The sequence below is a fragment of the Panicum virgatum genome, chromosome 7K, assembly GCF_016808335.1.
Source record: "Panicum virgatum strain AP13 chromosome 7K, P.virgatum_v5, whole genome shotgun sequence".
NCBI lineage: Eukaryota > Viridiplantae > Streptophyta > Magnoliopsida > Poales > Poaceae > Panicum > Panicum virgatum.
This window is the reverse complement of record NC_053142.1, coordinates 41,809,898-41,825,761: the sequence shown is the minus strand read 5'-3', so window position 1 is coordinate 41,825,761 and position 15,864 is coordinate 41,809,898. Positions and strand designations below refer to the sequence as shown.

At 51.4% G+C, this 15,864-nt stretch overlaps 1 protein-coding gene across 1 annotated transcript; it reads right to left on the bottom strand.

The window, feature by feature from the left end:
• Positions 1-8,775: 8,775 nt before the first annotated feature.
• On the bottom strand, positions 8,776-10,100 carry LOC120642692 (ethylene-responsive transcription factor ERF039-like). The gene has a single exon (XM_039919257.1). It carries the CDS (start codon positions 9,778-9,780, stop codon positions 9,109-9,111), a length of 672 nt encoding a protein of 223 aa, XP_039775191.1. The 5' UTR covers positions 9,781-10,100; the 3' UTR covers positions 8,776-9,108.
• Positions 10,101-15,864: the final 5,764 nt, after the last annotated feature.

Genomic DNA, 15,864 nt, shown 5'->3' with positions numbered 1-15,864 from the left:
AAATAGAATTGTTTATCTCAATGAATTAGAATAAAATCAGTAGCGTGATGGTTGTGGTGCTGGTTCCGAGAGTGCTGGGCGCGCGGTTCTTTTATTTCTCCACATTAAAACCATGACACACGGCTGAGAAAAAGACCGGGAAACGGGGATTCGAACCCGCAACCCTGTGCTCATCATGGATGGCATGTTCAACTTCTCCCGTTTTGTTTTCTCCTTCCGGCCTTTATGCTCTTTCAACCCCCTAGCCATAGTAGATCGACAGCTGCAATATGCACGCGTTTAGCCTTCTTCTCTACTACTTCATAAAGATGCATGCATTTAGCTATTTCAACACGATTTCCTCACAAGCCGTAGCCCATAAATTAACCATCGTATTACATCAAGATGCCGGCCTTTTCTCCGATCAGACAGGTTATCCTCCGATAACCTGCCACAGTACGTGCCGCCTCACCAGCCAGGCAGCCACGGTTCACGCACCGAATCTTCTCCGTACGCATGCAAAAAATGTGTGTTAGTTGTTGCTGCTATTACTAGAAGGGAATGTGCAGCGATCGAGCGGTACGTTTGGTACGGAGGGCCCCGGAGCTCGATCACTGTTCAGTCGTTTCGCTGCTGACAGTTTGGGGGAGTTCAGTGACTCGACATCGTCGTTCAGGAGCCGGACCACAGGACCACAGCAACAGGCACACGCGCCGACGCCGAGTAATGCCTGTTTGGTCCTGGCCCTGGATCTGGGGATCCGGCCGGCCCAAGGCGACGTCCGCCCGTCGTTTGCTACTTTCCCGGCCGGGCCCCCAAATAGCAGCGACAGGCTTTGGCACTGCATGTTGTGTTCACTGATCGATCGATCATCCATGGTTAACACCTGCCAATTTACTACTAACTGCAAGTAGGAACGGGAGCGATTTCTAGTAGTAGTAGTTACTACCATGTTGGCTTGATAATTGAGCTCCTACTGTCCATCCACCCTAGTACTGCTGTCTCCTAGTAGTACGAAAGAGCCGGGCGTCACGACAACGATTGAGAGCGAAAGGCACTAGTGATAAAGCCATCGTTGTCGTGTGCGTGCATGGCATGCATGCCGCCTAGCGAACAGGCGAGCGACTAAACAAACCTCCTGCAACCTTACCTGCCCGTAATCATGGCTTTGCCTACCTGGCCGCCGGACCCGCTGCAAAGCCAAAACCTTGGAGGCAACAGTGCCGGCGGCCTCGCATTCCCTCCCATCATCCTAGTACTGTCCGGTGTCCCGGCCTGGTGACTGGTGTCCCCTCCTTCCATCCTCTTTTGCTCGAGCCCCTGCCTGCATATGCTATGCAATGCAATACGCCATCTTTTCATGAAGTTTCATCGCCTCTTTACCTGTCCCCTTTTTGCCCTTTTTACCTGCCGCGGTCGCCGGCCTTTTGGTGGTGGTGGCTCCGGCACCCCGGCGGGGCGGCGATCGATTCCCCTCGGCCATTGGCCCGGCGGAGTCTACTCACCGCACGGCTTTGCATCGCGTCGCGCCACGTCCGGCTGTCCCCGATCCCCACGGCCCATCACCCATTCATATCTCGCTCGCCCCCCTTTAATTATTCGCCAGCGTCCGTGTCTGATGATGCCTCTGTACTCTGTAGTCGCGGCCATCAAATCCTTGCTCCGCGCGCGTGGTGGTGCGGTGGCGGGTAGGTGCCGCGTTCCTGTCCGTCCGGCCGCCGTCGCCGGTCGCCCCCCCGGCGCCGGGTACACAGCGTAACACGTGAACGGACTGGCCGCCCTGGGCCCTGACACGTTGTCCGCCTCGCCGCGGCGACGGCGTGCGTGCTCACCGCCGGTCGTGCCAGTGCGCGCGTCGTTGGGCGTTGGCAGGGGCAGGGCGGTCGTTGGCACGCACCTCTTGCCCCACAGTTCTTGGGATTGCGTCTAGTCTCCGGCGGCTCCGGCGCTAGCTGCCTGAATTCTTCTGAACGAATAATCAACGGCAACTACCCGCGGCAGTTGGCGGCCTTGTATTGCATGCATGCAGGCGCGCGCGGGGGTGAGGTGAGGTAAGCGGAGCTAGCTGGAGTGGAGACGTTGAGGCGCCGGACGGCGACGGCCGCGGCCGGATGTGCCCGGAACACCTGTCCGCCCGGATTGTTTTTCTGCATGGAGCGAGAGAGTTGGAAGAGACTACAGTAGTAGTTGTGTTAGCCGGCTGTGTTCTGGTTAAAAGGAATCTGCCATCTCCCTTAGATAACGTACTTTTATGGCGACCTGCAGACTGGAACCCTTGTCGTCTCGCCTACTGGTTGCTGTATGCGTATATTTCTACACGACGCGCGCACTAAACAAAAAAGGCAGGGCGCGACAAGATAGATCAGGATTACAATTCAGAGCCGTGCCAATGGCCGGCCGGCAAATGAAGAGCTCATCGTTTTCTACTAGGACTTCATTTGCTACAAACAAAGGCTTGCAGACCTAACACCCCCATAGTTATCTTATCTGTTCACGACCGAGCTTTTTGTGATTGGCAGGTCCAAATGTTTCACCTAATCTGGTGTTCAGAAGCCGGTCGAGTATTCTAACTTCATGGATGCTTGATTTGTACACAGATCCAGTGGCGGAGCTTGAGCAAAATCTCAGGGGGAGCCATCGGTGTTCAGGGGGGCCAGTATTGGACTGGTGGATCAGATTAGTTGGTAAATTTAGATGGACATAAAAGAAAATTAGGAATCAGGGGGGGCCATGGCCCCCGTTGGCCCTGCTTATCCTCCGCTAGTGCACAGATCAGCAACGAATCTTGCAGTTAACAGAGGCTTCAAGAAGCACAATTGTACTCTAAGACCAGGCTGCGCCGAGCTGTACCGCTGAGCAGTGCAGTAACAGGCACATTAGACTAGCAGTACAAAAGGTTCATCATCGATCAACCAGCTCATTCAGAGATGACGCGCTCGTAATGAGCCGGTTGACTTGGGGGCGCCGCAGACTGATCAGCTAAACAAAACCGATCGCGTCAGAAAACAGAGCCGGGGCAGCGACGTTTAGGTTGTTCCTTTGCACGAGGCCGCTTTCACGTAGAAATTCCCCAGCCCCGAAATATCAACCGATCGACGGCTCCAGCCGGCATTATTATTTCCGGCGACTAGCCTAGCGCCCTAGCTAGCAGGGCGGCCGTCAGATCACACCGCGCGGTCGCTTTCCGGTGGCGATTCGTCTATTGAATTCGAGGTTGGTTGGTCGCCGGTGAACATCCGGCTGACACCGCGCGCCCCGGCGAAAACCCCCTACACGGGGACAAAACATTTTTTTTTCAGGCGTGATGGCCAACTCGGCATCGTCGACGTAGAAGTTTCTGCTCTCCTCTCTCTCTTTCTCTTTTTTCTTCTCGCGATCGATGTGAAAAGGAAACAATATTGGAGAAACGTTGGAAGCATCAGGCAGCAGGGGAAGCCACGCCATTTGTATTGCAGATTGAGAGTGCTCTGATTGTTGCCGCGATAGCGCGAGCTAATTGGATGCTGAGTTGCTGACGCTTACTACTACTACTGGTTGTTTGTACCGCTTTGAGCAGCTTTGGCGTCACGTGCGGTGTCACCGTTGGCAACGTTATAGATAGAGATACCGTACCGGAACAGCAGGTCTAGTCATGATCGTGGAAACGGTCAGAGCCTCAGAGGAAACGGACTCGCCGTCTAACGGTTTCGTTCATTCAAGATGAAAAGGATCTGTGTTTCGGTTGAGTAGACACGCACATGCATATGAAGATGAATGAAGTCGAGCAGTGGCTTTCTTTCTTCTTCATTTCGTCTCATCATTTTTCCACAGCCGGTAGTGGCAGCTTGCTAATGCATACTCCCTCCGTCCCAAAATAAATGCAATTCTATGGTTCAAAATTTGTCACATAAAGAATATAATTTTGACCTAGTAACCACAAAAGACAAGAGTTTTCGGAAACTTCTTCTAAAAAGACAAGCCAATATCTAGATTTTTCTTACAAAAGACAAGAGATAATTTTGTAATTTGCATCTAGCATTGATTTACGTGTTTGATCCTAAAATTATATTTATTTTGGGACGGAGGGAGTATTACTAGCCGGTAGTGGCAGCTGTACTAAATTACTGATGCTATCTCTACTCGGATGGTGTATCCGTGCGTGTACGCTGCTTTGAATACTCTCGGAGTCGGAGGCCTCCCAACGAAGGGGACCAACAACCACCACGCCTGCCCACTGCCCAGACTCCGTTGAAAGTTCAAACCCACCCCCGGCGAGGAGGCCGCGGCCATGGGCGCGTAGCAACCGAGGGCGCCGCTGCCATGCGCCCAGGCCCCTGCTCGACGCACGCTGGCGAGGACACGCGCCCGGCGCCATGAATCCAGGTCTCAGGACAGTAGCCGGGCCCTGTCCATGCGGATGCGGCGACTAGCCTTTGGCTCTGTTTGCGACCGCGTTTGCTTCGCTTCTGAGCCAAAGGAGCGAATTAAACCCGCCAAACGGGCTGCGGCAGACGCGCGTTGCCTGGCCGCCGCGTGTTGAATAAGCGGCCGTTACAACGTGCGGCGCCAGAATCGCGAAAAGCGAGTTCCGACCCGCGTTGCGCTTATGTGCGCCTCGCTTTTTTTTGGCTCGTGGTCCCAAACGGGGCCTTTAACAATCAATCAACTGCGGCCGGCGCTGGCCGGCGCAGCCGCGGCGGTAGCACAGTTCAGGCCTCGGTGCGTGCCTGCTCGGCTGTACGGCGGCGCTGCGGCTTGCGCGTGTACCCGCTCCCTGGCGTGTCCGGCCCGCTCGTGCCTGGCCAGGGCCAGCTAGACGACAATTTACAGGGTCCGGCACTCCGGCTCTAGCGGCTGCAACTGCTGAACATGACTCCAGGTCTCCAGCTATCTACCACTAGGCGGCATTTGACCTTGTGCCCTGTGGGCTGTGGCACCAGCTGCTGCTTCCTGCGCGCGGGCCGCTACAGTATCGCTAGTAGGGCTGTGTTTAGTTTCAAAAATTTCTCTCTCCAAATTTCACTATTTACCTATCATATCAAATCTTTTACCTCATGCATGAAGCATTAAATATAGGTAAATAAAAAAACTAATTGCATAGTTTTGATGTACACGACGAGACGAATCTTTTGAGCCTAATTAGATCATGGTAGGACAACAATTACCACAAACAAACGAAAAATGCTATAGTATGCTACAGTATCCGATGTGATTTTTTACCACTATTTTACGGATCTAAACACAGCCCAGTCTCTTTCGTAGTACTATCCGGCTGGGTACGCGCAGAGACAAGGCAATGGTCCACGGTGTTCGGTTTCAGTGGGGCGACGTACGGCGTACTACCACGCTAATGATGTTGTGTTGCGAATTCGGAATTCCGGCGCGCTTAGGTTCACGCTGCCACAGCTTTGCCGCAATGAGTGCCCTGACCTTTCCATGCCGTAGCATTTGCGTGGAGCTGATCTGATCCCCCCAATTATTGAACCCGCTTGGTTAGCAACAGGCTTTTTCCTCTACTCCTTCGCAAACACACTTGCAAAAAAAGGAGCGCTTCCTCCCTGATTCTGGAGCTCTCCAGGCTTTGTACACAGCATGGTTCTTCCTGTTTCAGATAATAGTGTTCCCAAGGGCTACAGGTTTGCACAAGGGATCTCCGTCGGGACACTTCCCCGAAGGTAACCAGGGACGGGCGTACATACACCCCGCCAACCAGACCAGACCAGCAAGTGGATACTTATTACTGTGATGCAAACGCGCAGAGTGCCACTCTCCATGTCTCCATCCCCATTAGATGAGGCCATGAGCCCATGACTCACGATCTCATCTGTTTGTGTCCTCCCTCCGACCTCTGGGCTCCGGTCAAAGCTCCGTCCCAAGAATAGGAACCGACGAGCAGCCAGGCGGCCCTGCCTCTCTTCAGCCTTCACAGCAGATGCGTAGCTGTGCCCCAATGGCCAATGCCGCGTGCCGAGTCTCCGTACGGGGCGATCGCTGCCGCCGTACCGCCAGCCTGGAACCCAAGCATCTGCCCCCTGTTTGCTTAGGGGTGAAAAAAATTTCATAATTTTTTTGCCTCTTTAATAATTAATTAGAGATATTAAATAAAGTCTAATTATAAATAACCTCCATAATTATGGTCCTGTAGCATCACTGTAGCTAATAAGATCTTTAACCGTATGATTAGAGGATGATTAGAGACGGTTACTGTAACATCGCTGTAGCCAATTATGGTGGAATTTAGCTCATTAGATTAGTCTCGAAATTTACACTCATTCATGAAAAAATTTTACAAATAAATTTCATTTAGTACTCCATACATATATTCGTCTTTTGTGAAAAAAAAAATCAAGTTGTAACCAAACATGGCCCAGGGCTTGTGCTGTGAGCCTGACACCTGACTGCCCTTGCCGGTTGGACCTCACTGCCCCGAGCCCGAACCCCGACGAACCGTGTCAAGGGACAGGGCGCCGCTGCGCGCCCCTTGCTGCGGCCTCTGCCGGAGGCGGGCAGCATTCATCAGAGCTTGCACTGTGTTTGACCTCGTCGTACGGGTGCCACCTGGTGAGGAGCGCCACCACCACCAAGTGTCCCCGTGCCAGCACCTCACGGTCACGGAGACGCGGAAGCAGACAGCAGTGAGCACCGTGCAAAGAATGGGCGACGGTTGATTGATGATGGTTTTGCAGGCAATCTCGCGGCAGGAGGAACCAACGCACCTGTTACGTTGGGCTGGAGCGGCTGGTTGGGACTGATTTATATGAGTGAGGAGTATTGTAGCGCTGGCGGTACTGTAGTGGCCGGTTATTATAGCAAAAGCAGCCGGTTATTATAGCAAAAGGTTACTGTAGAGTTCCAAATAACAAGAATTTGATCATATGCAGTGGTACTGTAGCGCTGGTGATACTGTAGCACTGGTCCAACTGGACAAACCAAGCGAATGGATGTACGAAATCGCCTGGAAAATCTCCTTTGTACCTACGTATACAAGTGAGGAGCAAGAAAGGTCCAGGCCCTGTGCGTAACGTGTCCACCACTCCAAGGCACCGGTCAGGCGCCAGCAGCGGGCGTGCTCGTCCCTTTTTTTGGCACCGGTCGCCCGGTCGGTCGACGGTCCGTGCCCGTCGTCACGATGGCCAGCGTTGCTCCAAGGGAAAAGGCATCAACGCATGTTGCGTCCTGTCGTGCCGCTATGCCCCGGGCCGGAATCTCGTCCTCGAAAAAAAAAACAAAAGGCCGGCCCAGGGGGAGTACGTGCATGTAATCCTCCAGTTAGATCTGCCGCTAATTTCCAGGAGAAAGTTAATTGTGGAAAGTACTCCGTGGCTCGTGCAGGCGATCCCGGATCACCAGGCGCCCGAGTAGTGGCTTGTGCCCAACTCAAGTGTCGCCAAGCCGCGATGGGAATCCGACAGCCGCCTGACCGCCAGGTAGGCAACTCCTCGAAAACCACCGACCTTGAGCGCGCACGTACCCGCCCGGTCCGAGCAATCAATCCTACGGGGATTGATGGGGCAGCACAGCAATGGCAAGGTCGCCCGCCCGCCGGTTAACACAACAGCGGCCGGGCGGCTCGGGCAACGACGGCCGGCTCGGTCCGATACCGAAAGGGTCACGCAATCGACCATGCCTGCCCGCAAGCCAAACTGATGACGAACCGAAGAAAAAGAGGACGGGGATTTAAGCGAGGCAGGTGCCTTTTTCCTTGTCTTGTGATGCCAGGTTAAAGCCCGGAGCAAGTAGTCGCGGCAGCTGCTAAGCCGTGACACTAAGCAGAGAGACCAATCCCCGGCGGTCCGATCTTAGCACGGATCGGCCTCCGTCTCCGTCTTCTCCGAGAACGAGAAGGGGGGGGGGGGGGGGGGGGGGTGGTCCCCGTCCGTCTCGCTCGGCGCACAGGTCGCTTGCACGGGAGACAGCCGGCAGCGCGCACTGCTCACGCACCGGCGCGGCGGGCAGCTGGCGGGCGCCTCGCGCGGCCACATCGGCGCCTGCGCAGCTCACATGTACCCGCTCCCGATACCCACCGGCGGCCCTGGTCAGGCCGCGACTTTTTCTGATTTCCGTGCGCGCGCGTACGTGCCGCATGGGCGGGGCGGCGTCGTCTTGCGGCGGGGCGGCGGGTGGGTGCCAGCAGGAGCGCGTGCGGCGGCCTGCGCCGCGCAGACCAGACCACAGCCCGGCGGGGCGCCGTCCTCTACTGGCCGCACTCGGGTAGTCGTCGGGTGTGCGCGCGCTCGTCGCACGGCGCGGCGATCGCGAAATGACCGCCGGGCGGGGCGCCATGGCGACGGGGCAGCGAGTGAAATCCGCAGCGCACCCGCCCGGCGCGCGAGGGAGCGGGGGGGATGTCGTGTCGTGCCCGTGCGATTGCGTGACGAGGCCCTGCGCTAACGCTGGCGCAAATCTTAACCCGGAAGCCGCTCTTTTTTTCACGCGGCGGCCGTCGCTGTCGCGGCCTTTAAGCGCGGCGCTCTCACGCCGCGGCCGCTCCTCGGCGCGGCACACGTCACCGTTGGGAGCGGGAGTCTGATGGGAAGATAGTAGTATGCGCATTCAAGGGCGAATTATTAGTGCGCTTTTGCGCAGCGTGCGTGGTCTCTGGAGGAGGAGGCGTCGATTCCTGCCGTGGCTTGGAAGCCGGGAGACTTTTCCTCCTCCTTTTTTCAGATGAAGGCAGCAGCAGCAGGTGACGAGCAGCGGCTGATAGTATGATCGGAAAGCCGGATGCGTGAGAATCACTGTCCATCTGGCCTCAAATCTTGGCCAGATCAACCTTTTTTTTACCACCACCTAGATTAAACAACGGGCGCCGGAAAGTGATGGAAGATAAGAATCATAAGATGCTCGTTAATTATACATATTCTTGTCCCCCAAATCAAGCAAGAGAAGGCGAAAAGGAGGTAGCTTTGTACAAGCGCGGCGCCTAAATCTGGCAAAGGGAAACGAAACAGGGGAGCAATTCTGGAGAGAGAAGTTGCGCTACAAGTAAAAGAAGAAGAAAGGGAGACGGAGAGAACGAAAGCGGCGGCATTTACATGTGTCCGAGTCCGATCGATTCTACTAAAACTCAGTAGCGGCGATGCGTGTGGAAGGAGCAGCTGATGACTGGCGACTGCTTCCAAGAACCCGCGGAGCTGGCATTGATCAGTGTCAGTACTCCCACAGCAGCGGCTCCTCGATGAGGCGGAACGCGCCGCCGCCGGCCACGTCGTCGTCGACGGCCCACGAGGACGGGCCGCAGCATCTCAGGTCCAGGAGCAGGTCCGGGAGGTCGAACAGCGCCTCGTCGGGGTCCGGCTCGGCGTCCTGCGGGGGCGCCTCGTGGGGCGGCGAGGCGGCGGCGCTGGCGCCGTCGGAGCTGCTGCTCTCGGGGCTCTTGGCATTGGCGCCGCCGGGGGAGGGGGAGAACGGCGGCGGCGGCGGCGGAGCGGGGAAGTCGGTGGCCGCGGCGAGCGTGGCGGCGGCCTGCACGTCCTTGGGGGACGCGGTGGCCGGGCGCGGGAGCAGGTGCGCCTGCTCCGGGAAGTTGAGGTGCGCGGCGCGGCCCTTGATGGCGAGCGCGGCCACGTCGTGCGCGCGCGCCGCCATCTCCGCGGTGGCGAACGTGCCCAGCCAGATGCGCGACTTCTTGCGGGGCTCCCTGATCTCGGACACCCACTTGCCCCAGCTCCGCATGCGCACGCCGCGGTACGTCGGGTGCCGGGTCCCGTCCTGGCGCGCCCGCTTCTTCGGGGCCTGGGAGGACGACGAGCCAGACGACGACGACGACGTCGAGGACGCGGAGGTCGGGGAGGCGGGCTCGTGAGTGTCGTCCGTGTCCATGGCTGCTGGCTGCTGCTATATGCGGTGCGGAGCGGCGGTGGAGTTGTTGTTGGGCACTCCGCACTTGTGCTGGGGAGTGGAGAGAGCTTGGAGACGAGAGGGAAGAGCTGAGCGGGGGTTCGGTTTTATGGTGCGCGCGCGGAGGGCTGGGCGACGTGGCGTCGCAGTGGGAATGGATGAAACAATCAAATGGAACGAATAGTTTAGTTGGTTAGGTTCGTTTTGGTTGGTTAGTTTAGTTGGGTATAGCCAATCTGTCAAACTTAAGGTTCGAGGTTTACACCTGTACAATGTTTCGCTAGTAAGATTGGAAATATTTATGTGCCAGACAACTTTGTCGCATAATTAATTCAGAAAGAAAAAAAATATAAATTACTCCCCTCAACTATAGCCAAAGTCTAGATAATCCCCTAAACTATTCTTTGGTTCATTTTACCCCCCTAAACTATATTATTTGATTTAAATTACCTTCTAATATAATTTCTTTTTTTTATTTCTCCATGCATAGGTGGAGTTTTGAGTTGAAATTTTATAGCATAATAGTACACACCATAACGCATGCTATAAAAAATAAATCATAATTTTTTATTATTATTTTGATAGGTTAGAATATTTAATGATAAATTAATCATGGGAGTACAAAATTATATAAAAACTAATGGGAAAAAATTATAAAACTTTTTCTAAATATGCATTATGATGTCCACTACTACTCTGTAAAATTTGAAATTAAAATTTAACTTGTGTATGGAGAAAAAAAAAGATAAATTGTATTAGAAGATAAAATAAACTAAATGATATAGTTTAAGGGGTAAATAGAACCAAGTTATAGTTTAAGGAATTATTCAGACTTTGGCTATAGTTGAAGGGAGTAATTTAGACTTTTTTCATTCAGAAATGTGATGTGCAACATAACTTTATCACATCATTTTTGGATATAAATTTCCAGGGTACCCTGATTACAACTTAACATATCTGGAATTATGATATCATGTGCGGCAGTGAAATGTTAGTAGGGCTAAAACTGCTGTACTCACAGTTTTACTTTGCAAAATCCATTATACCTCGTTGTCCATTGAATTTTTTTGCTAGCATTGTGATTTTCTTTTTATGTACATATCAAATGCTGTGCAAGCTCAATTAGTTAAGTCCTTGCGATAGAACCTTCCTATTCAAGTTCAAACGACTCTCCAACTTGACATGGGTGCTTGTATTTATGTTACATGTTTCTCGGTTCGGTCAAAAAGAAAAAAAAATAATTGTCATGTTTCTCAGCTCAATGTACATCCCTGGAAGCTAACTCAAATTTGCACTTGGATGATACGCCTGGGCTAGACAAGAAATGCTTGACATTTCAAATATAATTATATATAGATACTGTTTTGACCAAATACTCGTGAGTTCAAAGTTTTATGCTAGAAGACTTTGCTAACTCTGCGTAAAAGAAGCATAACAAATTTTTTTATCCAAACCGAATTTATTTATGTTAACATTTGTCTCTTTTGGGTCTCTATCTTCTGGGATTCTGCGCACTACACTGCCTATCTGTCAATGCATTTTTAATTACAAATCCATCAATTTGTAGGATGGCCAATCCCATTTTTATATGCCGAAGACAAGACCACAAGACGAAATTCCCTTCCTGAACTTCGTGAACACAGCTCGCGCCTTACAAATTGCCACTAGAAACTTGCCTAAGAAGCTATTTAGGTTGCAGTTTTCCATGGGACAGATCGCAAGTAGGTCATCATAGTATTTTTATGGCCTATTGACAGCCAATCCAGGGTCAATAGCCAACCAGTCCCGGGTACTACTCGATCAGTTGTTCAATTCAAAAAATGAAAAAGGATCAAGTGGAAAAAAGAGAGAGGAGAAAACCTCAACTGCTGCCCAACGTGTGCACAGTGGACTTATTGTCCTAAGCTTGGACTAGGCTTTCATGCAACACGTCCTTGGTTGGGAAAAAAAAAGCTACCAATGAACAAGGTCAGGACGCCGAATTCTCGCGCACGATTCAGAGGAACTGCGATCAAGGCATCCCGTACTCGTGCAGTCGTACGTGCAAGTGGCCATCAACCAACGGCACCGTCGTTTCAGCACGAGGTGCACGACACTGATGAAGTCAAGTCGACGGTCGCCGCCACCTCTCAAGGCTCGGCGCCTCCCGTGGCCCGTTGCTCTCCCCACGCCGCGCCCGGGCGCGGTGTGCCGGCCGCGGTGTGCAAGTCGCGTTCAGGCTCTGGCTTTTCATTCAGCAGAGCGACGAGCTGGCCAGCAGCAAAGCCGACGTCGAGAGCACGGGCCGAAACGGGGCGCGGGCCAGCGACTCCGCCCAGGTTCCTGGGCCTATAGGGAACAGCAGCTAACTAGGGACAGCCTCAAGTTTTCAGCAGCTCTCTCCCCTGCACCTGCAGTGCGGAGAACAGAGACGCGCGCTGTCGCACGACTCCCCGGCGACACCATTGTTCGGTGCTCACTGCTGAACATCACTCGCGATCGCAGCTACTATCCAAGTCAAGGAAGGTAACGGGGGTAACTTCCAGACCGCGACACCAACCTCGAGTCCTCGATCCGTGTGAACGCATGGTCAATTCCGGCAGCACAACTGGCCCCGGGCTACAGCGGCGGCGGAATCCGGCGAGGCAAGCGGCGGAGACCGATCGAGGCGAACAGGGACGCCAGCGTCAGCAATGAGAGGCGCACTCGGCTGGCACCTGGCAGCAAGTGTGTTAGCTGACCCAAGCAGACAGGCAGTCACACCAAGCACTACCACTTGCGCCCCAGCCTGCTACTGCCGAACTGCTAGCTGACCGATCGATCGGCCGGCCGGAGCAGCGTCGTCGTGGCGTATAGCTCGCAACCACCTCCCAGCTGCCCTCCGCCATCGACCGGCCACAATCATCCACCCGAACGGCGCTGTGGCCGTACCATATAATTGCGGGCCGATCGAGCTTGCAAAACTGTTGAGTGCTAGTGCTAGTGCTAGCGGAGCACCACCACTGCAGATCGATCATAACGACGCGGCCGTGGATGCCTCCTCCTGCGCTCCGCCAGCCGGACAGGACGCCGGCCGCCACGCTGCTGCTCCCGTCCCCGGTTCCGTGATGGAAGCTAGCTGCGTGTACTGCGGCTTTGTAGTGCAGCAATGTCTTGCTGTTACCGCCTTGAGCTAACAAAGGGAGAGGGAGCGCTAGCTGTCATGGGAGATACCGGGTTTAATGATCCTTGGTTGGTCCTCTGTTCTGTTGGAGTAATACTTCTTCAAGTCCTGCATTAGCCTGTCGTGTGCTCAATAAGTGTGCCTCGTACATTGCTCCCGGGATTCTTGCAAGCAACATCGCTTGAATCGCCCGATGACCAATCAGGAGACAGGAAGAGGATGGTACCTGTGCGTGCTTGATATCGCTTGATTCAGTGTCTCCGGTGAACAAAAGATTGAAAGGAATACCATTGCCATGCCATCTTGTACCTCAGAGTACGCGTGCTTGAGGTTAAAGATCGATGCTGCTAGCAAGTAGCAAGAACTAATGGACTTATGCAATTGTGTCGGACATCATATATATGCTTTGGCTAATCTATGTATGGATTGCTCGCATGTAGCCTGGGAACATTCAGGACAAGAGGCTATGGTCGATTAAAAATGTAAACCTTGGCGCTCTGTTTTAGTTCGTTGCAGTTTCCTGAATCCTGACCATGGACTTAGCTTTTGGTGTCGTTTCAAGCACCAACTTAGCGGGGTTTCTTTGGCTAAACTGAAATTACTTCCCCTTCGTGTGCCAGCATAGCACAAACTTTGCTCTTTAATAACAGACTAGTCTATTAACCCGTGCTTCCGCACGGGCTAGTTAGAGATATCTAATAATTTTCTATCTCACGCTCTCTTTAGCCAATTAAATATTCTAATCTAGTATTATAAAGATACATATTTATCATTATGTAATTGTAATAAATGTGATAGGTTTAGTTAATAACATTTTTTTCTCATTTTGCATCATACCTTCATGTATGTTTGATATGTATTTAATTGAACATTTTGTTTGAGATATGTGGACAAAATTGATATTCTTATCTCTTCTCTTATACATGAATATATGGTGACACACACATTATGGTTAGTATTTTTATATAAATAATAACATAAATAATATACTAATAATGATAGAAATAATAATTTAGAATTTATATTGATAAGATTTTATTATAATAATATAATTTTGATTCAGATTTGGGGTTTATTTCATTTTTTATTATGATATCATTGGATAGTATATACGAAAATTTAGGAGGTTATTTGATATTATTTTATAATGGCATAAGTGGATAATTTACATGAAGATTAGGGGGTTACTTTATATTATTTTTTATAATGGCAGAGGTGGGTAATTTAGATACATGTGTAAGGGGTTACTTTACTTTATTTTCATAATGGCAAAGCTGGGTAATTTATTAGAAAAAGATATCAGATCCAATGGCTATTATGATTAGAGTTGCCGAATTAATGGCCAGATGTTTCTGAATTTTGTGAGAATTTATATGATTTCTCTATTTTTTAGACTGTCCATCTAGGATCCTATGTGGCATCACCTGGAGACTTCAAAAGGAGCCTCCAATTAGTAATAGTAAGATTGTTCATCTCGATTAATCCCTACCTAGTGCACAAATAAAATACTTAGACCTGTGAATTCATGCTGAAACAATATGCTATATTATGTTACGCCCTACTATTAGCTAACCAATAATTGTGCTCCTTCATTCTCCAACTCACCATAAACTTCCCCTACAATAACTGCTTGCGTTCGTGGTTCCCTCTCCCTATATGATCAGTTGGCTTGTGGTCGTTTCAAACGCCCCTTTGATCTATTAAACAGCTCAAAAGTATATATGAAATCTTTTGAACATATACTGTGTCTACTGACCATGCATATACAAATCTTTGAAGTGGGAGAACTTTTCCCCTTGCTGTGCTTTCTTCTTGACTTTGGTAGCTGTCACTTTTGCTTCTACAACAAGTCAGCAAGTTTGCGAACAGGAAGTCGTGAACTAATTGAAGGGCGGACGTTGTTACCCCTTAATCACTCCAGGCTTCTTTCATACTGAAAAGCACTTCCCCCCTACCTTTTCCCCAACTTGGCACAAGCTCAACATCGCACTCTTTGAATAGCACCTAGGAAGAATACTCCTCCAAGAAGTCTTCAATTAATCCTTGTAGACACACACACACAAAAAATGTTAGGACTTCAGAATTTACGCTTAAACAGTACACTAATAGCTCTGAACAGTTTGTTAATTTCCCATACAGGCCGCAACACATGCGTTGATTTGTTTACTCACATGATCTGTTGAAACGTCCCATCACACCCCAAGGGTTCAATTTGCACAATAATTCTTCTAAATAAGATGCTCTAATATAGTACTAATAGCGTGTCGAGTCAATAATATGCCCACATGCATGATCAACCCAGCAGGGAAGGCGGCCACTGCCATGGCTTGCGCCACAGGTCAGTACAAAGACGGCACTTGAGATGACAGGCGGCTCGACACTAAACAACAGCTCAAGCGTCCCCCCTGCCCTAGCAAGTAGCAACGCTCCCGAGTAAACTTGGTCCTCCGGACTCCGGAGCTCACATGCTCCCGGACTATTGCACAAGGCGCCATTGGTGGCCATGCATGTCACGCCGATCCCGGTTCATTGTTTAATTAATCGACGTAACCGCATTGGACATTAATTAATTAACCAACCAGAATGCATGCGCTGCTTGACGCGACCCAACTAACCTCGTAGCGAGATGGCGTCGCTCCATTGGGCTACCTAACCGGAGTATGTAGCCGTGTAGAAGATATATGCGGCTGCTGCTTTTGCTGAGGTAGGCAGACCACATGCACGGCCTCACCCTCACCCTCACCTCACCAACCTTGCAATACACTAATTGTCACTCGACGTCTTAAACCTTGTGGCTTGTGCCACTAACTACACTAACCATTTGTTAAATATACAGTACTCCCTTAAGCCACAAATTGGCAAATAAGTGCCACTGCAGACAGACTACTTTAACCATTAAATAATTTTATAAATCAAATTAGAAA

Bases quoted from the DNA above. Each gene is read 5' to 3' on its own strand.
- LOC120642692 (XM_039919257.1), bottom strand. From the start codon at position 9,780: ATGGACACGGACGACACTCACGAGCCCGCCTCCCCGACCTCCGCGTCC.